This window comes from Chiloscyllium plagiosum, chromosome 2 (assembly GCF_004010195.1).
Source record: "Chiloscyllium plagiosum isolate BGI_BamShark_2017 chromosome 2, ASM401019v2, whole genome shotgun sequence".
Classification (NCBI taxonomy): Eukaryota; Metazoa; Chordata; class Chondrichthyes; order Orectolobiformes; family Hemiscylliidae; genus Chiloscyllium; species Chiloscyllium plagiosum.
In genome coordinates, this window is record NC_057711.1 from 113,416,025 (window position 1) to 113,432,361 (window position 16,337).

The 16,337-nt window shown below is 42.3% G+C and overlaps 1 protein-coding gene across 3 annotated transcripts in view; it reads left to right on the top strand.

Annotated features, from left to right (window-relative positions):
- The first annotated feature begins 5,242 nt into the window (after nucleotides 1-5,242).
- svep1 (sushi, von Willebrand factor type A, EGF and pentraxin domain containing 1) overlaps nucleotides 5,243-16,337 on the top strand; it is a 236,178-nt gene continuing 225,083 nt past the window's right edge. For all 3 annotated transcript variants that reach the window (XM_043716218.1, XM_043716221.1, XM_043716222.1), the window contains exon 1: nucleotides 5,243-5,841. In XM_043716218.1, coding sequence (XP_043572153.1) covers nucleotides 5,341-5,841 — 501 coding nt within the window. In that variant the 5' untranslated portion in view covers nucleotides 5,243-5,340. The remainder of the gene's footprint in view (nucleotides 5,842-16,337) is intronic.

The window sequence follows — 16,337 nt, forward strand, 5'->3', positions numbered from 1 at the left end:
CGAGTTGGACCGAAGGGTCTGTTTCTGTGCTGTACATCTCTATGACTCAATGAGTCCCATAGATCGCTTTACGCAGTCTCGATAGAATTGCTAACTGTGTGGAGGAGGCTTTTGTTTTGTGGCTTTTATGGTACAGATGAAGTGCTTTGAAAATAAGAACTTAATTCAAACATTCAAAAAAACGGCTCAATGGAGTAATTCCATTTCTCTCAAGCTCTGTTCATCCACTAAAGTTGTTAATCGTTAGGGTGATTCTGGCTACAAGAATAAGTGATCTCTTCAGCAATTGTTCTTTAAAGGATTTGGATTACAAAGATTTTCCTATATAATTAACTATAGCAGGTCATGAGAATAACTTGATTTACCTAATGAACTGTTTCAATCTGTGGTGCCTGAAAGATTCAACAATAACATTTTAAAAGGGGTATTGAATAAATGTCATGAAGCAAAGTTTTGTAGGACTGCAGAGAAGGTGCCAGGGGAGTAGGACCAATTGGACTGCTCTTTCAAAGAGCCAGTGTGGGCATAATGGGTCAAATGGCCCCTTCTTTACTTTTATGATTCTATTAGTAGCAGATCTTCAGAAAGATTAACAGGTCAGACACGAAAGGTTTAGCTTGTTGCTCATCCTGCACTCCACAAATCAATGTCCTCTCCTCTGTGCAGGATTACTTAATCCAGCACAAAGAAAGAAATTTAATAGGTTGGTAAAGATTATATATGAGATGTTCTTAGGATAAAAACAGTTATATATTCAGTCAGAGATATTTATAATTAATACTACATACTAAGCATAGGTCTTTTGGTGTCTCTTCCTAGCAGACTCCCTCTGCTGGTATGTGTCTATATAGCAGCCTCAAGTGAACAAAGTGCACAATTTGGAGATGCCGGTGTTGGACTGGGGTGTATAAAGTTAAAAACCACACAATACCAGGTTTATTTGGAAGCACTAGCTTTCAGAGCGCCACTCCTTCATCAGGTGGTTGTGGAGAACACAATTGTAAGGCACAGAATTTATAGCAAAAGTTTGCAGTGTGATGTAACTGAAATTATATATTGAAAAATACCTTGATTGTTTGTTGAGTCTTTCACCTGATCGAATACCATGATAATTTCACTTCTTTCATGTGTAACTCACAAAACATTTTTTTAAAAGTTACATTCTCAGGTAAAGTGACCGAGCAGAGGCTGATAGCTAAGTTCTGTACCCATTGGGAGGGCCTCAACCGGGACCTTGGGTTCATGTCACATTACAGGTGACTGCCGTTGCACTATACACACACGCACAAACACCCCTACACACACACACACACATACACACACAGGCACTCCTATACACACATACACACGGACACATGTATACACAGACACGCATATACATATATGTTTGTGGGGTAAATTTGTACTTGCAGAGTTACATTGTACTTTGCTCAAAAACTGCATGAATTCATGTAAAACTCCGTTATCTCACTTTTTAGATTAGAATCAATCTAAACATCATGGCATAGACAGAGAACACAGGGAGCTAACGCCTTCAACATATTGTTTGGCTAACACCAATTGTTATAGTTAATCTGAGAATGTAACTTTTAAAAATAAGTGTTGTGATTTACACATGGAAGAAGTGAAATTATCATGGTATTCGAACAGATGAAAGACTCAACAATCAAGGTATTTTTCAATGTATAATTTCAGTTACATCACACTGTAAACGTTTGCTATAAATTCTGTGCCTTGCAATTGTGTCCTCTACAACCACCTGGTGAAGGAGCGGCGCTCCGAAAGCTAGTGCTTCCAATTAAACCTGTTGGACTATAACCTGGTGTTGTGTGATTTTTAACAAAGTGCACTATGTAATTTTTCAATACACTACAATAGGGATTTTTCTGTTGGTTTGTTGAAAGGCCTCTCGATGTGTAGGTCCTCATTATCACATTTCTTTCCAGCTGCAATCATAATAGCAAACCCAAGGGAATGTCCCAATATAATTACATTTTAAGTGATTAACTCCATAATGAAATTTATTAGGAGAAAGTGAGGTCTGCAGATGCTGGAGATCAGAGATGGAAATGTGTTGCTGGAAAAGCGCAGCAGGTCAGGCAGCATCTAGGGAACAGGAGAATCGACGTTTCGGGCATTAGCCCTTCTTCAGTTACAGTGTGGAAACAGGCCCTTCGGCCCAACAAGTTATTTCTTTACTCTTCCAATTTATTCCTAAGAAGCTGTACCAAGGTACCTTTGTACCGAAGATGTCTTCGTAAAATTTATTACCAAGGCAAGCATTTCTGAAACTCTCCCAGAACTACCAGGATCAAAACTGAAAATTCTGGAGAAGACTCAGCATCTCAAGGCAGAGTCTGTGGAAAAAGAAAGAAAGTTACATTTCAAATTGCGCAAAGACAAAAGCAGAAGAATGCAGATGCTGGAGATCTGAAATAAAATGGAACATGCTGGAATTGCTCACAGGAATGGCAGCATATGAGAAAAGAAAATGAGAGTTAATTTTGCAGTAGTCTGATGAATGGTTCACAGACCTGACAAACTCCTTCTGTGCAGTTCTGCTGCTGAGAAGAATGGCTTCCAACAGCCACAACTATCTATCTTTGTGCCAGTTATGATTTCAACTAGTGGAGAGTTTTCCCTTTGAGTCTCATTGACTTGGCTTGTGGTAGGAGAATTAATGAAGTGTTCATTATAAATGGTAATTTGATCTTGACATTTACGCAAGAAGGGAACATTCAAAACAGGTCCTACTAAAACACTACTTTTGCAATAGGAGTAGAATTAGGTTTATTGTCACGTACTCACGAGAGAGCAGTGAATGGTTTACAAATTCGCCACTTACGAAGACATCTTAGATACAAAGGTACCTTGGTACAGCTTCTTAGGAATAAATTAGAAAAATAAAGAAATTATAAAGTACATCGTTACAAACCTTCTTGCCATCTGAGCTACAAAAAGCATCAATGTTCAAAAGCTTAGGAATAAATTGGAAGAGTAAAGAAATAACTTGTTGGGCCGAAGGGCCTGTTTCCACACTGTAACTAATCTTAAATTTAAAAAAATTCAGAACGACAGTCCTTCCAAACAGAGAAGATGGAGCGGACAAATCTGCGCCAGCCCTCACTTTGGGTCGATGCCGGGCCTCGCCTCCAGTCTGCAGTGGGCCTCGTGCCTAGACCATGCTGAGACGGTCCTCTAGTCCGTGCCGGGCTTCATCTCAGGTCTCTCAAGGCTGGGAGACTGTGCTGGGTTCACCCCCAGGCCGGGAGATTGTTCTGGGTTCACCTCGAGGCCGGAAGACTGTGCTGGGTTCACCTCGAGGCCGGGAGACCGTGCTGGGTTCACCCCGAGGTCGGGAGACCGCGCTGGCCTCACCTCGAGACTGGGAGACCATGCTGGGTTCACCTCGAGGCCGGGAGACCGTGCTGGGTTCAGCTCGAGGTTGGGAGACCTTGCTGGGTTCATCTCGAGACCGGGAGACCGTGCTGGGTTCAGCTCGAGGCTGGGAGACCGTGCTGGGTTCACCTCGAGGCCGGGAGACCGTGCTGGGTTCACCTCGAGGCCAGGAGACCGTGCTGGGTTCACCTCGAGGCCGGGAGACTGTGCTGGGTTCAGCTCGAGGCTGGGAGACCTTGCTGGGTTCATCTCGAGACTGGGAGACTGTGCTGGGTTCACCTTGAGGCCGGAAGACCATGCTGGGCTCACTTCGAGGTCGGGAGACCGTGATGGGCTCACCTCGAGGCCTGGAGACCATGCTGGCCTCTCCTCGAGACCGGGAGACTGTGTTGGGTTCACCTCGAGGCCGGGAGACCGTGCTGGCTCTTATTGAGGCCTGCACTCCATGCTGGCTTCATCCCTGGGCATCACTGAGGTTGCCCAAAGATATGAGGCAAGAAGAAGGATAAGAAAAACATGAAAAGAGACAAAACAGAGAAGAAATGGATGAAGCGAATGAGCTCTTGCTCATGAGTCTTACGCCACCATCTTGGCTTATTTAGCCGATGGTGACATGCTAGTTATCATCCAAATAAAAAAATGAGAGTCAAAATATTTATCAGTGTAAGTGTTTGAAACTCCTTTGTTTAACTGGAGTTCCAAGACATCTCGCTCTCTGCTTTCTCAAATCAAAATTTTTAACTAGATTTTCCAGGGTGGCTCTGCCAGTGCAGTACTCAGGGAATGCCGCAGTGTCTGAGATGCAGTAGTGTGGATGAGGCCCTCTCAGGATGGCGTAAAAAATCCCATGCCACTTTTTCGTCAAACAGGAGGGGGCATTCTCCCTGGTGTCCTTGCCAACATTTTCCCCTTAACTAACAAATGACCTGATCATTCACAGGATGTTTGATATGGGCAAACTGGCTGCTGCTTTTTATACATTACAACACTTCAAAAGTATAATGTTAGGCTATAAAGCATTTTTGGGTATCCCGAGATTGTGAGTAAAAGGATCTGCAGAAATACATGCCTTTGTATTGTCAAAAGCACAATTAATAAGTTGATTTGGAATGATACTGATTGGAATCCCTTTCAAAGCAGCGCTATGGTTAGAAGTGAGATTTTTGAGTTTTCTTACCAGATGTGGTGGTTTAGCAGCTGATGTAGTTCTTTTTTTGTCCAACCCATTCCTCAACCAGTCCCTAAAGCTGTCTGCTCGCATGTATAGGGCAAAAGTTATAGTAAGAAGTAAAACATGTTTTGAGAAGGCTGCTTAAAGTGCTTGTGTTGAATGGAATGTGTCAATCTCCTGTTCTAGTTATCCTCTGGATCGATTGGGAATTGAATGCATTCATCAAAGTTACATTTGGTTTAATTAAAAAAAATACTTCTTGACTGCATAGCAGAAGCCATCTGGAAGGAGTACCATTGTCCAAGGTGAAACTGAGCTATTTAACAATTGGAACTGAAAAGTAGCCAAAATGTTTTCAATTAAAATGGCACTCTCGGTTACTGGTTTTGCCAGACATATGGGATCAATCAGGAAGTTTGTGCTGATGTTTTCTTTGGGAATGCTGATAGCTTGACGCATAAGTAACAGCGACAAGGAATCTCAGTTACTCCAGCAGTATTTTTTTTTTGAAAAACCCGCCCCTCTCCTTTACTGCTTTAGTGTCAGACTCAGAGAGACACTCAAAAGTTTCATCCTATCACAACCTGACTTCTGTCCTGGTCTCCTGAGAAAGTGCAGTTATAAAGAGAGAATTCTGAGAGAGAGAGAGATTGTTTTTGCCTGTGTCCGTTTTCCAGAAGAAACTGTTGCAGGAAGTCCTGGGAGATTTTGTGAAGATTGAATTAATAATTTTATTCTTTGTTTTTAATCTGTTTTTACTTGGATAAATAATGCGGCTGGCTGGGACACTCTTCGTGTTTGTGCACGCCGTTTGCTGTCTAGCATCTTATCACCCATTTTCTTTTCAAAGGAGCTTCTTAAAGGGAAAGACCTTCGAGTTGAAAGAGCATCGAAACAGTTTGGCCACAGCTACCAACAGGGTGCTGAAGCTGGGCGCAGTCTTCAAACGCAATGTGCGCAAGCTGAGAGAGAAGAGCCTCAACCTGGATTTGGTCTTCCTGGTGGACGAGTCCTCCAGCGTGGGCAGTGTCAACTTCGACAACGAGCTGAAGTTCGTCAAGAAGCTGCTGTCGGACTTCCCGGTGGTGCCTTCTGCCACCCGGGTGGCAATCGTGACCTTTTCCTCCAGAAGCAATGTGGTGCCCAGGGTCGACTACATCTCGGCCCCCCAATACCACCAGCATAAGTGCTCTCTGCTGAACGAGGAGATCCCTGCCATTAACTACAGGGGAGGTGGCACCTACACCAAGGGAGCTTTCCAGCAGGCAGCAGTAAGGCACCCTCCTGTTTACCATTCACTTCTCAGGGTACAGCAGTTGACCATTCGCTGTGAGAGGAATGCAGGGTTGAAAAGTAACACAATGCCTTGTTGAAATGTAAAGATTCACTGACATTGAGAGGTCTGAGGGAAAATGTTCCCTTTAGTTCAGCAGCTGAGTAATTTACATTGAACACCTTTATTGCTTTTAACTCGAGGTTAACTGATTCAAAACTGTAGCCCTTGTTTTAGGCAGGTTTACTACTGCAGAACTAGGTCATCCTGTGTTCCACTGTGCCCATTAACCAACATCACTTCCTTCCAGTTTAATAATATCGGCCCTCCTTTACTTTGAAACCTTCTCCAGCTCCACAAACCTGCAAAAATTTCTGCATTCCTTCAACGCTGATTTTCTGCGGACAGGCATTCCCTCCCCTAACCGCTCCACCTCTCTCCCTTTCTCTCCTCCTGTAAGACTTTCCTAGCCACTATGAACGAGCTTTTGGTCAACACTCTTGTGTGGCTCTGTGACAAAGTTTGTTTGATAACACTCTTTTTACGATGTCAAAGGCACTGTTTGGTTCTGATTGATGTTGCGTCTTGTCTCTTTGTGCTGGCTTATGGAGGCAACGTATTTGTTTGCAAGCTCTAGTCTGCCCACATGGATTGTACATGTCTAATTTAGGCAGGGTAAATACTCACAAGTTGTGAGCTATCTCACAAGCCTTTAAGTTGCCTGATTGCGAGGATAAAACATGTTGTTTCTAATATCTTTGCAAGATCCAGAGCAGAATGTAATTCACAAAACTGGCCAGCCCTTAAGCTGCAGAAGCACAAAGAGAGTACATTTTTGACTCTCTCATCTAGCTTTGTACAGTCACTAGCTTCTGAATTAAAGTTGTTCGATGCACTATTAGAATACAATAAGATATTGTTATCAAGAAAATAGGAACCAAACCAATTGGCGCCCAACTGGGGATCAGTTGGTAATAGTGTCACTGAGTCAAAACCTTGTGGGGTTTAAGTATTGTATCCGGGGACCTAAGCATTAAATCTATAATGATACCTTCCGTTCTGCACTGAGGGAGCAGTGTACTGTGATATGGGCTGTGTTTCATATGAGATGTGGTTCACAGGTGCACATACAAGATCTCTACGGCATTATTTCACTCCTTCAAGGGAAGTGTCCTGGTCAATACTTATTCCTCAACAACTAAAACATAAATTACTTGGTGGTGTAGAATTTAAATATTGCTGAGAGAAGAAGTTTTCTATCTCAGAACAACATTTTCCTGATGGGTGCAAGATAGCATATTTCAGCAATGTGTCTGTCATACCCAACAGCCAGATAATTTGGTTTTCTTTTATCTCATTGCTGTTTTGTGGGAGTTCACTGTCCATGCACTGAACCTAGTGAAAGCAGCAGCCAAGTAATTGAGAAGTACATTATTAGCTGTGAAGGCTTGGGATGAGTGAGGTTAGGGTATGTGACACGGAAATGTATCTTATAGAATAGGACATCACAGACTTTGGAGAATTTCATAAGTATTGGCTTGGAAAACAGGGAGAAGTTGCTGCTCTTCTTCAAATTAGCATTGTGGGATATGTTTGTGCACCTGAGAGGGCCTCAGTTTAACATCGCCAAAGGACAACAACATTGACACCCAAACCTGCCTTATGTATTCAACTGTCTTAAGAAGGCTTGAAGTATCAACCATTAGGCTGAGAGGCAAGAGTGGTACTGACTGAGCCACAGTTAACAGTGAGGTTTTTGTTAAGCTCATTATCATGGGTTCTGTTATGGAGCTAGACTAACCCACTGAAGCGACAATCAAGCTCTGTTGCATGGCAAAGCTGGCTAGGAAGTTGTGAGTAGGACAGCCACAAGTTCCTGTGGTGAGCTTTCACAATGTTCAATTAACCATCAATGAATGTAAAAACAGGAGGAGGCCATTCAGCCTCTCTGGCCAGTATTCGGTTAATTTTGTCACTAATCTGAATCTGAAAACCAGATTTCAGAAATCTGTGCCAATTCCCATAATCTATTCCATAACTCATTCCCAACAAAAGAAACCTACAAATCTCAATTTTAATTGACCTCCCCACCAGCCTCTACAAGAATTAGTTTGTGGGAGAAGAATGCACTGCTTGAAATTGGGGTGGGAGGGTTGGTAAAACAGATTCAATATTGACTTTCAAATGGGAATCAGATGAATACTGATGAAGAAAACATCTACAGGGCCCTGAGGAAAGAGTCAGTGATATAACATGAAGTAGACAGGCTCTACCAAAGAGCCATTACAGGCTCAATGGGCTACATGGGCTCCTTTATGCTGTGTCATTCCAGATATCTTTCAGATCAACCTGCTCAGTGATGTTATTGCTCACCTCTGGAGCAGGTGGGACTTGAACCTGGGCCTCCTGGATCAGAGCTGGGCAACTATCACCACACCACGAGCACCATGCTTGGTCAACCTAGGGTTTGATTACAAAGCTTTGCAGTTGCAATCCACTGGTTCAGTCCCTATTTCTATGAGGTTTCTATGAGGAAAACCCAGCGATCTGTCCATCTACAGTATTGAAGAGTCATTTTGCCTGCAGGATAACTTCAACTATGTAATGTTATGGAAGTTGAACTCTTCTTTAGTGGTTTTCAAAAACTGAAGAAGAGAAAAGAACAAGTAATTTCTTGAAGTTTCAGTAGTAATGCTACATATCTAATTCTGCTACACAGAATGAAAAATTATAGTTCCAATTTAGTAGAGAATCTTGTTTATTGTTGGGTTTCTTACTCATTTGCTGAAAAGTTGTTGAGACACCTGAGTTAACTTTTCAGGGGAAGCCAACCATGCCTCCATCCAATCAGGCAGTAATGAGGGCAGTAAGGGTCCTTTTTCTGACGTCAAGGGCCTCAGAGTGGAAGCCCTACCCAGTGCCAATCAGGGGCAACACTGCTGTTATAAGGGCAACTAAGATCACGAGGACTGAGATATCAAGTGTGCTTTATTGGTTGTTGGGAGCAGTTTCCTGCAACTGTGGCACATTGATAGAGAGGGACAGGGATGGTCAGAAACAGGGATTGGGTAGTGGCTATCAACCATCTTCCCCACCCTCTGCCCTGTCAACAATACATGACTTAGTGCATATCGAGACAACCCCACTCCCATGCCAGTTAAGTAGCTCCTTTTTTTAACCGACCTGGAGCTGAGCTCATTGCAGGCCAGAAGGGAACAAACCCATAAGTGGTCATGAATTGACCATTTTAGTCTCTCATTTGGCGGCAAGGTGGAAATTGTGGAGCTTGGGCATTCCTGCCCAAAACATAATTCCAAAGGGGGAGGTATACCATCACCTCTGGGTCCAGAAAATGCCACCCATAGAATAATGGCAGCACAGCAAGAAGCCATTCAGCCATGCTGACCATAAATGCTATTCAGTTTGTCCCACACCGCTGTCCTTTCCCAGGTATTTACTGTTCAGGGAATTATTCAATCCCCATTTGAAAATGTTGGTGGAACTGCCTCTGCCAATCCTCAAGCAGTGTGTTCCAGGTCCTAACCCCTCATTCTGTGGAAAGAAAAGTTATCGCAACAGCATGTTACGGGTGAGTACTTCTGGGCTTAGAGTCATAGAGTTATACAGATTGTTGAATAATGTAATATTACTAACTAGATGCTACAGTTATACTGGGCTAAGATTACTATATGAATACTTAATATATTTCTACAGAGGAGCCAGTGGTGTAGCGGTAGTGTCACTGGATTAGTAATGCAGAGACCCAGGTGCATGATTTGAGGGAACTTGTTCACATCTTACGACTGCAGTTTGGGAAATCTATCGTCATTACCTTGTCTGACTTACACAACACGTCAAGCCCAAGGCAATGAAGTCAGTTCTAAGCGACTGCCAGAAGTGATCAAACAAATCATTCACTGTAAAGACCATTAGGGGGTGGACAATAAATGCAGATCCTGCCAGTAACGTTCATATATATGCCCAGTTACCTGGTCTGCAATTTCAATAACCTCAGTCCATTCTTTTTAAAAGTGTGAAGTAACTTCTGTTAAAACAGCAACCATTTATTGTTTGAATTTTAACATTTGGATACAGGATGAATAGCTTACATGTATTGTGGCTGAAATGTCCCTTTATATCTGTTACTTCACAGTGTCACTTCAAGACCACAGTTTTAAATTGTTTATTTCTGAATCTCCTCTTCCCCCGCCACACACACCCCCACCCCACAAGTTCTATTCATAAACTTTCCCATTTAGTGATATGGGCTGCACTGTGTAATCTGTGCTCCACTGTGAAATCTGTGCTCCACTGTGATGAGATGTAGATTCTCTCGATTATTTCCTAACAAAGAACTCCTCACCTCATCCTGCCTGTCACTAGTGTGTAATGAGTGAAACATAATATTTGCCTGTGTTATTATCCCAAAAATGATTCTGTATTTGGTTATGGTCCCAAATTTGTTATGATGAATTTAGGGATTGTTATTTTTTTCTTTTTTTAGTAGATGAAATTAGAAATACCCAGTTAGGTCACTAAAATAATAAAGCCACAAGATTCCACAATTTTAAACAAAGGAAATTTTATGATTTATAAGTCAATAAAGCAAACAGTAAATACTCTCTACTTTATACTCTAACATCCAGAATTAACATGAGGTAAACTGTATTGAACACACTGTCAAGCTGTGTTCAACCACATTAAAGGTAAGCGTAGCCAAGACAGATCTCTCAAATTTCTCCACAACTCACCCAGATTTGGTATGCTTTCCTTCATTGGTCAGACCATTGAATATAGGAGTTGGGAGGTCATGTTACGGCTGTACAGGATGTTGGTTAAGCCACTTTTGGAATATTGTGTGTAATTCTGGTCTCCTTCCTATAGGAAAGATGTTGTGAAACTTGAAAGGCTTCAGAAAAGATTTACAAGGATATTGCCAGGGTTGGAGGGTTTAAGCTTTAGGAAGAGGCTGCTTAGGCTGCAGTTGTTTTCTCTGGAGCATCGGAGGCTGAGGGGTGACCTTATAAAGGTTTATAAAATCATGAGGGGCATGGATAGGATAAATAGACAAAGTCTTTTCCCTGGATTGGGGGAATCCAGAACTAAAGAGCATGGGTTTAGGTTGAGAAGGGGGAAGATATAGAAGGGACCTAAAGAGCAACTTTTTCACGCAGTGGGTGCTGCATTTGTGGAATGAGCTGCCAGAGGACATGGTGGAGGCTGGGATAATTACAGCATTTAAAAAGGCATTTGGATGGGTATATGATAGGAAGGGTTTGGAGGGAGATAGACTGGGTGCTGGCAAATGGGACTAGATTAGGTTAGGATATCTTGTCGGCATGGATGAGTTGGACCAAAAGGTCTGTTTCCATGCTATACATTTCTATGACTCTCTGACTCTATGTCAACGAGTCACAATATTTGTTTTTCTTTGCCTGACGACAACTTCCTTCCAGCCCCACTCAGCTAGTAATTACTCCACAGCAGCACAGAGCCAGCAACCTTCTTAGCTCGCACAAACGTCCCTGAGGGACACTGCACAGAGTTGAAACTTTATTGCTGGAACAGCACAGCAGGTCAGGCAGCATCCAGGGAACAGGAGATTCGACGTTTCGGGCACAGGCCCTTCTTCAGGAATCTCCTGTTCCCTGGATGCTGCCTGACCTGCTGTGCTGTTCCAGCAATAAAGTTTCAACTTTGATCTCCAGCATCTGCAGACCTCACTTTCTCCTCGAAGATTTCGGACACTGCACAGAGCCTATGACCTTCACCTGCCTCTTCAGCAGAACTTCAGTTGCATGGAGCCTCATCACCTGCTACCAACTATATCTCCACTAAGTGCCATTCAATAACCCGTCAACTAAACTGTGTGACATATTAAAAGATCCTAACAGATCATGCCCTTGTTTCTAGGCAGAATTGAATGTGGCAACCATTGGAATATTCTGTACCTTGAACGTTACAATCTCCACTTTACCAATTGCCAATCTACACTGCTGGTAACTTACAAGAAGACAAAGACAAGTAGAAAATAGATGTGATTGTACCCATGAGGAGTGAGAGAAAATTGGATAACCAGTGATCCTAGTTGACACTCCCATCCCTTTTCTTGCTAGTTATTTGATTAAGTCAGAAAGTAAATAAAAGTTCTCAGATCTTGTAGTTGTTGTCACTATTGTTTTGAGGTTGGATTTACTGATGGACTGTACTTCCGTAAGTGCTCAGAATGCTCACAAATCATATTCTTATACTTTACTTTCATTTGGAATAAAATGGAGATCTAAGAATAGTCAGCAAGGCTTTGTGTGGGGGAGCTTTTGTCTTGCACGAGGGGGTTTTTTGAGGCAGTAACAAATGTTTAAGAGTCGGGCAGATGCTGTATTCGACATGAACTTTTTAAAAGCATTTGACAAGGTCCTTTATCATTGGCTGGTGCAGAAGACTAAGTCACATGGGAGTTGAGTTGGTAAATTGGATACAAAATTGGCTTGGTCATAGAAGACAGAGAGTAGATTAGATTAGATTAGATTAGATTACATTACAGTGTGGAAACAGGCCCTTCGGCCCAACATGTCCACACCGACCCGCCGAAGCGCAACCTACCCATACCCCTACATTTACCCCTTACCTAACACTACGGGCAATTTACCATGGCCAATTCACCTGACCTGCACATCTTTGGACTGTGGGAGGAAACCGGAGCACCCAGAGGAAACCCACGCAGACATGGGGAGAACGTGCAAACTCCACACAGTCAGTCGCCTGAGGCGGGAATTGAACCCGGGTCTCAGGCGCTGTGAGGCAGCAGTGCTAACCACTGTGCCACCGTGCCGCCCACAAAGTAGTTGGGGAGATGTGTTTTTCAGACTGGAGGTCTGTGACCAGTGATATTCTGCAAGGATGCATACTTGGATTTCTATTATTTGTAAAATATTTAAAATGATTTGGCTGAAAATGTAGGTAGCCTGATTAGTAAATTTGCAGACCACATGAAATTGGTTGAGCTGTGGGTAGTGAAGAAGGTTGTCAAAGGATAGACAGGGCATAGATCATTTGGAAGGTTGGACAGAGAAATAGCAGTGGAGTTAATCCAGACAATTGTGAGGTAATATCTTTTGGCTGGTCAAATGCAAGAGGAAAGTATACAGTAAATGGCAGGACCCTTGGGGCATTAATATCTAGAAGGATCTTGGGATGTATGTCCATCACCATGAAAGTAGCAACACAAGTAAATATGGTGGTAAGGAAGGCATATGGCATGCTTGCCTTCATCAGTTGGGGCATTAAGTGAAAAAATTGGCAAGTCATGTAGCAGCTATATGAAACATTACTGAGGACACATTTGGAGTATTGTGTGCAGTTTTGGTCACTGTACTATAGGAAGGATGTGGAGGCTTTGGAGTGGATGCAAAAGAGGTTTACCATGATTATGCCGGAATTGGAGTGTATTAGCTATAAGGAGAGTTTGAACAAACTTGAATTGTTTTTACTGGAGCACCAGAGGCTAAAGAGCAACACAATAGAAATATATAAAATTGTAAGCGATGTGGCTGAATGGATAGTTGAAGTCATTTTCCCAGGGGGGATGTGTTGAATAGGCATAGGTTTAAGGTGAGAGGAGAAATGTTTAAAGGAGGTGCATGAGACAACTTTTTTTTACACAGAGGGTGATAAGTGCCTGGAATGTGCTGCTAGGGGAGGTGGTAGAAGCAATGTTTGACAGCAATGTTTAAGAGGCCTTTAGACAGACACATAAACAGGCAGACAATAGAAGGATACAGACCAGGTAGAATTAATTGGGTGGCATGGTGGCTCAGTGGCCAGCACTGCTGCCTCACAGCGATAGGGACCTGGGTTCGATTCCAACCTCCAGCGATTGTCTGTCTGTGTGGAGTTTACACATTCTCTCCGTGTCTGCATGGGTGTGCTCTGGTTTCTTCCCACAATCCAAAAGAAAATGTGCAGGTTAGGTGAATTGGCCATAGTGTTCAGGGATGTGTAGGTTAGGGGTAAACAGTAAACAAAGGGGAATGGGTCTAGGTGGGTTAATCTTTGGAGGGTCAGTGTGGACTGGTCAGGCTGAATGGCCTGTTTCCACACTGTAGGGATTCTAATTCAGAATGGCATCATGGTCAGCGAAAGGCCTGTTCATGTGTTATTTTGCTCTATGTCCTATGTTCTCAACGATTAGGAGGATGTCCAGATTGGGTGACACTGGGAAGAATGGATGGAACTTGAGTGGAGAAATTGAGACCAGCAGGTTAAGCCGAACAGCCTGCATCTATGCTATATATAGTAATGTGTGCAATCCTATTTTAAAGTATATTCACCCAATGCCTTTCACAAATTACTTGTGAATCTGATTTATGCCTATCTTAGGCAGAATTCATTTCAGACCGTAAATCACGGTGTAAATTTAAAACGTTTCCTTAAATGCATCTTTTGCCATTCAGGTGTCATTACCACCAGCAGAATAAAATATTAACTGTCCTATCGAGATTCTTCTAATTGACAGTGCGGAATTTACCAGCAAAAATTCAATGTAATTGAGTCACCTCCTGTTGGAACGTTTTTAAATAAATAAAAGAAATACATTTCCAGAAGGTTTAAAGTTGTGTGTAATCTCTCCCTGATCCCCCAAGGCGTTCTGGTATAAAATGCAAAGATGTCGCTCCAAAGTTGCATTCCATCTGCGTTCTCCATTTCAAAAATCGAACCAGCACAGGAACCATTGCATTCTATCGGAGCATTTGATAATCCCAAATGTACATTTCTGTAACTTTCAATCATGAGTTTAACCATCACACCCTCCATCGTGATGAGAATATTTCATTTACAAGATTAAAGTAAATATACTTAAAGCATTCCGTTTAAAGCAATATTCACCATTCTCTTGATGATCATCCATTGTTAATCTGACAGCCTCACAGCTGTTTGTTCCTGTGGCCAAATTAGAATTCACTGCCAGTGTTTCACACTGTACAGATGCTGACCATCAATATTCACAATGAAAGCTAAACTCCAATTTCTTTCTGGGAATATCTTGAGACACTTTTAAAAATACTTTTTTCTTTGAAATATTTTCCAATTCACTTGTGAGAGCTCAAGCCTATAAGAACAGAAACGGTTGCTATTGCAACCCAGGCCAGGTTCCCAGAGTCTTGGTTAGCATTGATCCTGTAAAATCCTTCAAGGATTTTGCATTATTATTCTTCTAAATTCTAGGCAATATACATAATCTCTTCAGGACAATCCTTTCATGCCAAGAATCAGACTAGTAAACCTTCATTCTCTGGCAGGGAAATATATCCATCCTTAAGTAAGGAGATCAAAACTGCACGCAGTGCTCCAAGTGTGGCCATACTCTAACTTTAATAATATTTTCTTACTGGTCTACTCTAATCCCTTCATAATTAGTTCTAACAAACCATATGTCTTTCTAATTGTTTTCTGAATATATGTATTAACTCTGTAATTCATTAACAAGAAGCTTCTAAATTTCAATATTTCTCAGTATTCTATTATTTTGAAACTATCCTGTTCAATGATTTTTTTCCAATAAAGTGTGTAATTTCACATTTCTGCACATTTACTTCCATCTGCCATGCAAGGGAAGGTGACAGCCTTGGGGTGTTATCACTGGACTGTTAATCCAGAGATCCAGGTAACGTACTGGGGACCTGGATTTGAATCCTGCCGTGGCAGAGGGTAGAATTTAAATTCAGTGAAAATCTGGAATTAAGAGTCTAATGATGACCATGAATCCATTGTCGAAATTTGGGAGAAAAGCCCATCTGGTTCAGGAAAGGGAACTGCTATCCATACCTGATCTGGCCTAAATGTGAATCCAGACCCACAGCAAAGTGGTTGATTCTTAACTGCCCTCTGGGATGGACTGTGAATGAATTATTAAAAAATCAACTTTACAACTTTCTATTCTCCTCACCACTTATTTTCCCAAATGCACTGCACCCACTGGAGTCCCCTTGCTGGTTATACATTTAAAATGGTCAAACTGAGTCGGTTACTACATTCCGAATAATAGAAGCTAGGATTTTCTTCACTAAAAAGACAAAGTCGGCAGTGTCAAACCAGACTGTGGGTTCATCAGAGAGAGAAAGAGAGAGAGAAACGATTGATGGTGGTTTAACCTGAGGGTCACCATGCCTCAGGCAAGGGGAAAGATTGAGAAGGAGAATCCTTTTTTGTAACCTCAGCCGGTGGTGTTGGTGCCACTGCATTGCAAATCAGCTGTCCAACCAGCCGAGCTAACTGACTGGACAAACTAGCCTCTACTTCCCTGTATTTTGCTCTTCCTAACAATGGTGTTACTTTGGTTAGCTTGCAATTTGTGAAAACCATTCTGGAACCTAGAAATTCTGGAAGATCAAAGCCATTGCAAGCACAATCTCTGCAGTCACATCCTTTAAACCAGCAGACACAGCTATTAGGTCGAGAGAATTTGCTCAGTTTAGTCACTAAATCCTCCAGTAC